Source organism: Elephas maximus, chromosome X (assembly GCF_024166365.1).
Source record: "Elephas maximus indicus isolate mEleMax1 chromosome X, mEleMax1 primary haplotype, whole genome shotgun sequence".
In the NCBI taxonomy this organism is placed as follows: domain Eukaryota; kingdom Metazoa; phylum Chordata; class Mammalia; order Proboscidea; family Elephantidae; genus Elephas; species Elephas maximus.
In genome coordinates, this window is record NC_064846.1 from 179837912 (window position 1) to 179849396 (window position 11485).

Consider the following 11485-nt stretch of genomic DNA (forward strand, 5'->3'; position numbering starts at 1 on the left):
CCACCAGGGTTTCCAGACAATGGCTAGAAGGCTCATATTAAGTAATTCCCTGCATCACACCCCGCAAAATAAACGTTGGAATCCTAACCCCTATTCTGTGGTTTTGATCTCACTTGAGAATAGGGGTTCCTCTGTTACGTTAATGAGGCCGTATCAGTTCAGGGCATGCCTTAAACCAACTGTTTGTGAGAAGTTATAGAGCAGGTGAAGCACAGAAGAGTAAGCACAGAAGGAAGGAGAGACACATGCCATACAGAGATGGCCAAGGAACCAAGGAACTACAGACATTGAAAACGATCTCCCCCAGAGCCAACAGAGAGGGAGAGACTTCTCCCAGAGCCTGTGCCCTGAATTCAGACTTCTAGCCTCCTGAACTGTGAGAAAATAAATGTTTTTTTCTTTAAAGCCACCCACACAGAGTCTTTCTGTAATAGCAGTGCTACATAACTAAGACAACAACCCTTCAATTTTTTTTTTTGAATTATTTTTTTGTGTGTCTGCTTTCCGTGAAGGTTTACACAGCACTTTAGGTCTCCATCTAACAATTTCCACCGAAATTGTTCAGTGACATTGTTTATGTTCTTCACAATGCATGAACATTCTTGTTATTTTCATTCTGGTTGTTCCGTTTCCATTCATCTAGTTTCCCTGCCCTCTTACCTCCTCATCTTTGTTTTAAAGTCATTGTTGAGCTTTTGGAATAATCTTTGGGTTTTTGGTAGCAGGGTTGTAAAACAATGATGAGCTACCCAAGCAGAGGAAACCCTGGTGGCATAGTGGTTAGGAGCTACAGCTGCTAACCAAAAGGTCGGCAGTTCAAATCCACCTGGCGCTCCTTGGAAACTCTATGGGGCAGTTCTACCCCATCCTATAGGGTAGCTCTACCCTGTCCTACAGGGTCACTGTGTGTTGGAATTGACTTGATGGCAATGGGTTTTGTTTTGGGTTTAGTACCCAAGTGGAATGCACATGGAGGCAGAACCTATGAGGATGATGCAAAAAACAAAACAAAACTGCCGGCTCTGAACCAGTTCACAACCAAGTTTCGCTTCTTAGGTGCAGGACCACAGAATAAGATGAAGGAGTACTTCTGACTGTGGGTATCCCGAAAACACGCTATGGCCTTATATCCTCATCCTCTTTCTCCTTTTGTTTTTACAGAAGTAGTATCATTGGCAGAAAACCTGGTGGCATTGTTGTTAAGTGCTATGGCTGCTAACCAAGAGGTCAGTTGTTCGAATCCACCAGGCACTCCTTGGAAACTCTATGGGGCAGTTCTACTCTGTCCTATTGGAATCAACTCGATGGCAGTGGGTATAGTATCATTGGCATCACTGCATCTTTCCACCTGGTTCCTGTAGGAAAGGTCTTTGTTGTTCTTAGTTGCCGTTAACTTCAACTCATGGCGACCCCACGTACAACAGAACAAAACATCGCCTGGTGGCGTGCCATCCTCACACTGGTTTGTGTGGGTCCATTGCTGTGGCTCTTGTGTCAATCCATCTCAGGCAGCTTTTCCCTCTTTTTCACTGACCCTCTACCAACATCATATCCTTTCCTAGCGATTGGTCTTTCCTGATGACGTGTCCAAAGTAAGCAAAACAATGTTTCTCTATCCTCACTTCTAGAAGCATTCTGCCCACCATGGGGGATGCTGATGGCATTTGAAATACTGGTGGCACAGCTTCCAGCACCACAGCAGCAGGCAACCCACTGCTGTCGAGTCAACTCTGACTTACGGTGACTCCATGTGTATCAGAGTAGACCCGGGCTCCACAGGGTGGTCAATGGCTGTGGTCTCTTGGAAGCAAATCTCCAGGCCTTTCTTCCACAGGACCTCTGGGTGGGTTTGAACCTCCGACCTTGCAGGTAGTAGTCAATTGCTTAATGGATGCCTAGATAAGGTCTCACTAGGAAGCTTCATAATAAAGACCTATGAGTCAGAATTGACTCAATGGCAATGGGTTTCTTTTTTTAAGGTAGTAGCCTGTACATATTTAGGAGTTATCACACCTTTGCCCGACCCCATGACCTGTCTGCCCTGGAGGATGTTACAGGAATTAAAATGTCAAACCAGACATTGTGATTGGAAGCTGAAAGAATCTTCTCGTAATGTTCCTGCTTTACCAAGAACACTCTGCCAGATAATTTCTCTGTGTGTGTTTTACTTAGAATGTCAAAATGAACAAACTAAACGTGACGTTGTAATGCAAAACCCATGCATCACCTGGAGGTGCAGGCGAAACTGAAATCATATTGAGTCAACAGACACTGTTGATTTTAAAGCTTTTCGTAATTTTATAATCTCAGTATATCAGAGAGCGGCGGGCCACTCTGAGCAGGCAGTCAGAAATGATGTGTTTGCACAGAGTGGAAAGCTGCAAGTCAAACGCTGGCTCCAGCCAAGTTTGCTTTCTGCACAGAGATTGTTTACAGTCTCCTCCTCACGTTTACTGCAGCTGTAGAAATACGGTTCATGCGGCTTTAAATCCAAAATCCAGAGCCTTTTTTCCTCAGAAACTCTATTTGTTTTTGACTCATCAAGGAAAAAAGCAACTCTCCTTAAAGTCAAAGCAAAGCAAATAGTACAAGCTACGGAGGGATAACTGTTAGTGAGAAAGCTTGACAAAAGGCAAAACTAAACCAAAATATTGCCACACTCACGCAATCCAGGAATTAATCTCCTAATTGCCCTCGGTCTCCATTGCCTCTCTTGGGCGTTGCTGTGATGCTGGAAGATAAGCCACCAGTATTTCAAATACCAGGAGGGTCACCCATGGTGGACAGTTTTCAGTGGAGCGTGCAAGTAAGGCAGGCTATCAGCCAATGAAAACCCTGTGGATCGCAACAGAACACTGTCTGATACAGTGCAGGGATATTAGCCCCCTAGGTTGGAATAGGCACTCAAAATACAAAGTGGCTGCCACAATGGACTCAAGTATTCCAGGACCAGGGAACCAAACAAACCAAATCATGGATCCTTAAGGCTCAAATCTTCTTTCTTTTTCATTGCCCAGCTTTCATATGCATATAAGGTGGCTGAAAAGACCATTATTGAATATACACTGTGGACAAGAAGAATGGAAAAATTGGTCTTAGAAAAAATATAACCAGAATGCTTCTTAGAAACAGGGACACATCACTGGGAAAGACCTATTGCCAGAAAAGGAAATCATGCTTGGTAAAGTATAAAAAAACCCAGTGCCGTCGAGTCGATTCCGACTCATAGCGACCATATAGGACAGAGTAGAGCTGCCCCATAGAGTTTCCAAGGAGCGCCTGGCGGATTCGAACTGCTGACCCTTTGGTTAGCAGCTGTAGCACTTAACCACGGGTCAGCAAAAACAAGGGAAACCCTCCATGAGATGGATTGACACAATAGCGTCAACAATAGCCTCAAACATACCAGCGATCATGAAGATGGCACAGGACCAGGCAACATTGCCTTCTGCTGTACATAAGGTCACCATGATTTGGAGCCAACTCAACAGCAGCTAACAACAGGACAACCCAAAATATTAGCATGTTCATTCAACCCAGGAATCAATCACCTGATTGTCCTTGGTCTCCCATGATCTCTCTCCTTCCGTTCGGGTTTTGGGTGTTTGCAGTCTCCCCACCTGACGCTCTCTGCCAGCCTCCCTTGCAGCTAGGCGTGTGTGCAACCAGGAGGCATGAGAGCCAGCGGTGTTCACAACCGCCAGGCCCAGACGTAGAATGCGTGGCTTTAGTCCTGCTTTGGAAACCACATAACAAGGATAGTACCAAAAACCTGTTGCCGTCGAGTCAATTCTGACTCATAGTGACCCTATAGGACCCAGTAGAACTGCTCCATAGGATTTCCAAGGAGCAGCTGGTGGATTTGAACTGCTGGCCTTTTGGTTAGCAGCCAAACTCTTAACCACTGTGCCACCAGGACCCCAAGGACGGTAAGGTTCGGTACAATATAACCTTTATTGCCAACAATCATTGCCAAAAGCCTGGCTTGTCCTTCATTACCCTTGGTCAGTTTGTGGTGCAAAGAGTGGTTTCTCTTTGTAGAATGTGAATAAAAGTGATTTTTCCAAAGCATAAGTGTTTTGTTTGTTTGTTTTTCTTACTCTTGGCAGTAAGGCAGGAGCAACATCTGTTCCAAAAGACATAACTCTGGATTTTACCAAAAGCCAGGATTTGATAACCGACCGCCTTTGTTTATAGAAGACCGTGTATCAAATACAGGACAGTTCATTGTGAGCTGGTTTAAATGGACATTCATGGGCTTGAGTGGATGGAATTCTTGGTTAATCAGTTTCAGGGATATCTTAAGCCATGTCTGTAGGGCTGAGCCAAACAACGTTCTGGAAAAACAAGGCAGTCTAACGATGTTGGGTTCAGGTAACTACTATTCAGGGAACTTTATTTATCTATTTTTATCCTGCTTCTAAGAGCAAGCAGGAGGCAAAAGGGAAATCAATCCTTAAACATTCGCTGAGATAAGAAAGTAGGAAAGAAGGGAGGGAGGGGGAAGAGGGGGTGTGGAGGGAGGTAGGAAGAAAAGGAGGGAAGGAGGGAGGGAGGAAGGGGAGAGGGAGGGGTCCATTGCTGCTTGGTTAGACTCGGTCCTGCCGTCCTTAAGGGTGTTTACCTGGTGACCCCTGGGAGGTGGTTCTTGCTCCACCTCCTGTCACCTTATGGTTCTGGAATCTTTTCCACCACTCACTTCTAAGGTCAGAACGAGCCCTTCCCTACCGGCGTTTGCTGCCGCCACATGCCAAGTACTAAACCACGTTTGCTCAAGTATCTCCATGTCTCACAGCCACCTTCACCCTTAGAACTTGGTGCTGTTTTTCAGCAACCACAATGGAACATAACCAAGTGAAGCTCAGCAGCACCCTGGGGTTCTGCAAACAGCACCCTTGAGGGAGGTGCCTCTTCTAGGACAAATTTTCTCTCCTGCAAAGCAAGTCTCATGATCTCAAAAGGAGCTTCTTGTCTCCCTCTTTTTCAAGCAACTGCAGAGCCGTTCTTGGACTCACAAAGTCCCCACCTTGTCACATTGTCCTATTATTTTTTTTCCCTCCTGGGGAAGCCTGGTGGGGATGTGCACAAACAGAACCCGAGTCATGTTCCCCCAGTGTTCACAGTGCAACTGATATTCCTTCAGCCTGCACGGATTTGGTGTTGCTGTGCCCTGTAGGACTGTCGCAGCCTGTTTAAGAATTGACTCCATTTAATGAAATGACAACAGTCCAGGCAACCCACTTTATTTCACCTGTTTTTCTTCACGTCAAAGATGTGCTCTACACATCTTTGTGCAACTGTGCTCTACAGATTAGTAGGTAAGCACAAGTAAGCCCGTGAGTACCTTGCTTACTGTAAGCGGGCGCGTTCTGTGCCTACCGGTTAATTCACCCACGGGTTAGCACCAGCACATATTTTGGGGGGCAGAGTTTAACACACAGCAGAGGGCTCAGACTGACTCCCTTGCACCTGTGTCTGCCAGGACGCACAGTGAGGGTCTTTCCTTGCTGGGGCTGTCCCCCAACAAAAGGGTACCTGGAAAACATCAATGGAAGATGGAACTTACCTTCAAATGTGTCTACACAATGCCACCACTGGTTTCAGCAGACTTCCAGACCAAGACAGACCTACTCCCCAAAATCAGCCAATGAAAACCCTACGGATCACAACAGGACATTGTCCGATACAGGGCTGGAGGATGAGCCCCCTAGGTTGGAAGGCACTCAGAACACAGCGGCTCCAACAATGGGCTCGAGCTTCCCAGCGATCGGGAAGATGGCACAGGACCGGGTAGCGTTTTGTTCTGTTGTACGTGGGGTGCCACGAGGAGTCGAGGACTGAACAGCAACTACCAACAAAAACACCGAATGCTAAAAACCATGTTTCTGCACATTATCACAGAGCTCTAATTGTTTGCTCGTGCAGTTGTGAGCATGATTCTTCTGTCCGTAAATTGTTTGTCCCTGGCTTTGCCGTAGTTTAGTCTGTGGACATACCCACTTGCCGGTGTCCCTAGCTGTCCAGATAACAAGGTCCCGGTTGCTTTCAAATCCACTCTGACTCGTGGCAACCCCGCGTGTGTCAGAGGAGAACTGTGCTCGCTTGTGTTTTCAATGGCTGATTTTTCAGAAGTTTTATATTGCCAGGCCTTTCTTCTGTAGCTCCTCTGGGTGGACTTGAACCTCCAACCTTCCCGTTAGCAGTGGCGCACTTAAAGTTTGAGCCACCCCGGGGGCTCCCAACTTGAGGTACCTCCTCATACATGCAAAACTGCCTGATTAAATCAATGCATTAAAATACATGGAATGACCCCCTGTGGTGCGTGAACTGCCACCCACTGGGGTGAGGCTATTTTGAGAGGTTTGTTGTTGCTTTGTTTTTTCCAACCAGTCAGTTTAATAACCTCGGGTTACTGCACTGTATCAACCAGGAGCTGACCCAGGCTTGGTGGTTTCATCAGCTCTGTGGAAAATGCATGTTTATATTTATTTATAGAGCTCCGCCTAAGCTCCTAAGTAGGTCAGTTGTCAAAGTTATTTTAATTAGCTCCACTAAATAGTTAAAGGCATGATATTAACGTTTCCGTGATGAGTTAGGTAATGTGGAACGAGGGCAGGAATGAGAAAGGCAATCACCAATGAGGGAGGTAGAGAGAGAGAGGGGGACGGGGGAGTGGGGAGAGGGAGAAAAACAGAGAGGGAGAAACAGATACATAGAGGAAGAGAAAGAGAGAGAGGGAGAGAAACAGAGAGACAGATACAGAGAGAGAGAGAGAGAAACAAGGTGGAGGGAGAGAAACAGAGAGAGAGACAGACAGAGGGAGAACAGAGAGAGAGAGAGAAACAAGGTGGAGGGAGAGAAACAGAGAGAGAGACAGAGAGAGAGAGAAACAAGGTGGAGGAGAGAAACAGAGAGAGAGAGGAAGAGGGAGAGAAACAGAGAGAGAGAGACAGACAGAGGGAGAACAGAGAGAGAGAGAAACAAGGTAGAGGGAGAGAAACAGAGAGACAGACAGAGAGAGAGAGAAACAAGGTGGAGGAGAGAAACAGAGAGAGAGAGGAAGAGGGAGAGAAACAGAGAGAGAGAGACAGACAGAGGGAGAACAGAGAGAGAGAGAGAAACAAGGTAGAGGGAGAGAAACAGAGAGACAGACACAGAGAGAGAGAGAAACAGAGAGAGAGAGAAACAAGGTGGAGGGAGAGAAACAGAGAGAGACGGACAGAGAACGGGAACCTAAGTGGACATGCGCAGTGTCTCTCTAAATTGCTGCATGGGACGACGTGGAAGGAGGAAAACCTGAGAACGGGGGAAATGTCTGTATTATAGTAAATGGTACCGGTGTGGAAGCTAATGAAAAGGAGCATTTAGATGGTATTGGATGAAGTTTTAGGGTGCTACTGGGGTATTCATTTTTCTGCCCCCAAGTGAAGGGTGAGTCGTACTGTTTGAATTCTGCTGAATAATTCTTTTAGAAGTCACTAGTGTCTAATCCGTCTTGGAAGAAGCACCGCTAGACTGCTCCTTGGAAGCAAGGACGGCGAGACTGCGTCTCACATACTTTGGACATGTTGTCAGGAGGGATCAGTCCCTGGAGAAGGACATCATGCTTGACAAAGTAGAGGGTCAGCAGAAAAGAGAAAGACCCTCAACGAGATGGAGTGACACAGTGGCTGCAACAATGGGCTCACACATAGGAACAATTGTGAGGATGGCGCAGGACTGGGGAGGGTTTCGTTCTGTTGTACGTAGGGTCGCTGTGAGTTGGAAGCGACTCACGGCACCTAACAACAGCAACAGCATTATAGCCAATCAAAATCGATTCTTTCCTTTCCTCCACCCACACCCACACCCACGCCCACACCCACGCCCACACCCACACCCACATGCATTTCTAATTGTTCCTTTCGTATTTCTCGAGCTGCTTTAAATACCAGTGACTGTCAAGTCGACTACGACTCACGGAGACCCCACGAGTGTCAGAGTACAACCGTGCTCCACAGAGTTCCCAAAAGCTGATTTTTGGGAGGCACATTGCCAGGCCTTTCTCGGAGGCACCTCTGGGTGGACTCCAACCTCCAAACTTTTGGTTAGAAGCTAAGCTTGTTAACCACAGTCGACTCTGACTCATGGTGGGTTTTCAATTGCTGGTTTTTCCGAAGGAGATCACCTAGGCCTTTCTTCTGAGGCACCTCTCGGTGGACTCGAACCTTTTAGTTAGCAGCTAAGCTCATTTACCACTTATACCACCAAGAGCTTCCTGCTGCATAATGCGGTCCTCTGGTGTCAACTTTTTGTTGTTGTCTTGGTGAAGCAGAGCTTACTGAGGCCCCGCTTGACAGGACACAGCTTCAGTACGTCCTCTTCATCAGCGGTTCTCCAACTTCAGCCTGCATCTGAATCCCCTGGAGGATTTATTAAGCACGGACTGCCAGGCCCCAGCCGGCATCTCGGCCTCAATGGGTCTGAAGGGGCGGGGCATCTCTAATAATTCCCAGGTGACGCTGGGAACACTCTTTGAGAACCGCTGCCCGGACCTGCTCCATCCGCACGATCGGTTTGGGATTGGACCGTTGTGATACATTGAAGGATTTTTGGAAGTAGATAGCCAGGCCTCTCTTCCTATTCTGGAAGCTCCACTGAAACCTGTTCAGCATCATAGGAACACACAAGGCTCCACCAACAGACAGCTACGCATGAGGTGCACTGACCGGGAATCGAACCAGGATCTCCTGCGTGGAAAGCGAGAATTCTACCACTGAGTCACCGCTCTTCCCTTAGGAGTGAGAAAACTTTCCCCAGAAGCCACGCACCCGGGGAATTCCTCCCCATATTATTGCACGGTGTTAGTTTACATGCCCTTTCCTGAACCCTCACTGGTCATCCTCCATCCCCGGAGGGTGGGTGGAGGCTTTGAGGGGCTGCTGCAGAGTTGGGGAGCAAGGGACAGCTGAACAAAATCGGAGATGCGTTATGAAGGGGATGGACTCCTTAGGGAACCCACAATGTCCACTCTACTGGGACATCCATCTTCATTGCCTTTTGTGCTTCACCCACTAAGAAGAAATTTTACAGGGACTATGATTTTTTTTTTCCCTCTCACAGAGTGTGATAGTTAAGGTTGTGTGCCATCTTCACTGGGCCGTGATTCTCAGTGGTTTGGCAGTTATAGTGTAGTTTGGCAGCTATGTAATGATGCAATCACCTCCATGAAGAAATCCGATATAATGTAATCACCCCCGTGATGAGATCTGATATAATGTAATCATCTCCATGATGAGATCCGATATGATGTAATCACTTTCATGATGAGTTAAGATATAATGTAATCATCTCCATGACAAGATCTGATATATCTGATCTCCATGAATAGGTTAACTACGAGCAGCCAATCAGTTGAAAGGGAGTTACCTCGGGGGGTGTGGCCTGCATCCAATATATATGGACATTCTGGCAAAACTGTCTGGCTTTTGCACACTCTGAATCCTGTATCCTGCATCATCTGACCTCTGGTTCTTGGGACTTGAGCCAGCTGTCTGCCTTATTGGCTGCCAGTCTTGGGATTTCTCAGCCACCCCATCCCGCCAGCCGGCAGACTGCCCTCGTTCCAGCTGATCTTGGATTCGTCAGCCCCTGCAGCTCTGTGAGTCTGGAGAAGCCTCCAGCCTGACTTCTGACCCACGGACTGGATATTTCCAGTCTCTACAACCACGTCTGTGGAGATGAGCAGAGAAGACCCTCTCAGCCTGTCCGATCTTGCAACGCAGAGCTTACTGAGCAATGGAAACCCAACCCTACATGCTCTGGAAGAGCACCCTGTTGGCCTCTTCCCAACACTCATCATGGCGGCCCTCGAAAGAGGCTGCATGAAGATTGTAGGGGAGATGGTGCAGGCCTGGCCCTTCCCCTGCCTCCATTTGGGATCGTTCATAACGGAGCAGTGGAAACCCTTGTTGGAAGCTGTGCTAGATGGGCTGGAACGTGTTCCCACCAACACTGTGTTCCCCGGGAGATCAAAGTTGAAGGTGTTGGATTTGACCCGCGACCGTGAGTCTTCTCCTTTGGAGATGTTTCCTGCACCCCCAGTCATCACTCACATGATGGCAAACCCACAGTGCACCCCCAGTTGTGGAGGACACACCCACCGTGATGGAGAACCCCTGGAGATCCATGCAGACCTTCGCTTTTGCAGGTTCAACGGTTTGTACCACCCGTCTCCATTCACCTCTTACATAGTTCAGAGAGTCAACCACAGTCACGGCTGTCTGCGCCTGTATTGTCGGGCCCTGGTCATCAAGGACGCAGCGTACCGTGACCACCTACAGAGGCACAGACTGCCAGACATGCGGGACAGGTGTTTGACCACATGTGAACCGCAATTGAGCCAGGTCTTCAGCCCAGAAGACCAGAGAAGATTCCTGAACAACCGTGACTTTTGTGTGGACTTCTACGGTTGCCTGTCCCTGCTGCGTTCCTTGGGGCACCTCAAGGAGCTTCACCTGATGTTCAGCTGTTGCTCAGAGAAGCTGCGTCTCCTGCTCAGTTACCTGCGGGAACCGCTGCAGAGCCTGGTCATCAGTAAATGCAGACTTACTATGATAGAAATGCCCTACCTCTCCGCCAGCATCCACGCCACCTGCCTGAAGGAGCTGGAATTATCTAACGCTGACTTGTCTCAGGTAGTTCCCGGTCCCCTGGCGGTTCTGCTCCAAGAGGTCTCCAGCACCCTGCAGCACCTGAGCTTGAGAAACTGCAAGTTGAAGGAATCCCACCTCACAGCCCTCCTGCCCACCCTGTGCAGCTGTGCCCACCTCCGCTCCCTGGTCCTGGGTGGCAACGTCATCTCCACACCAGGCCTCGTGAACATGCTTCAGCACCTAGCAGAGCTGAAGGGGCTGAAGCGGCTGCAGTACCCCGTCCCGGCTGACTGTGGCGAACTGGCCCAGGTGCATGACACCTTGCAGCAGCTACTGCAGACTCTTCGGCGGGGAGACATGGAGTTGACTAATTCTACCTTTGTTGCTTCATTTATGAAAAGGCACCGCAGACCTGATGGAGAGGCCAGGGTGGAGCCGTGGCAGTGGGTTTACTGAATGGATGCTGTAGTTTATAGAGAGCTATCAGAACGATAAATCTCACTGTCGACAATCCAGTGGTGATCAGCCTTACTGAGTACAGCTGGGCTCCATCATCACGAAATCTCAGGCATGGGTGGGAGGGACTTCTACAGTGTGCCAGTGTTACTTAAATAAAAATTGTTGTTTTAGTAAAGCTGGTGATAAATGGTCAATCTCTCCAGGCATATGGTATTGCTTTTGGTTTACAGTTTTCTTAGGTAGGGACAGTTCTAATGGCTTCCACTTGGCTTTTCTTGTCATGATAGCCCTTACTTCACATGTCCTTCTCCAGGGACTGGTCTCTCCTAATAACATGTCCAAAGTATGTGAGGCGTAGTCTCACCATCTTTGCTTCTAAGAAGCATTCTGGT

At 48.1% G+C, this 11485-nt stretch overlaps 1 protein-coding gene across 1 annotated transcript; it reads left to right on the plus strand.

Moving 5' to 3' along the window:
* Positions 1–9839: 9839 nt before the first annotated feature.
* On the plus strand, positions 9840–11090 carry LOC126068892 (melanoma antigen preferentially expressed in tumors-like). The gene has a single exon (XM_049871578.1). The coding sequence runs from the start codon at positions 9840–9842 to the stop codon at positions 11088–11090; it is 1251 nt and encodes a 416-aa protein (XP_049727535.1).
* Positions 11091–11485: the final 395 nt, after the last annotated feature.

Bases quoted from the DNA above. Each gene is read 5' to 3' on its own strand.
- LOC126068892 (XM_049871578.1), top strand. From the start codon at position 9,840: ATGGCGGCCCTCGAAAGAGGCTGCATGAAGATTGTAGGGGAGATGGTG.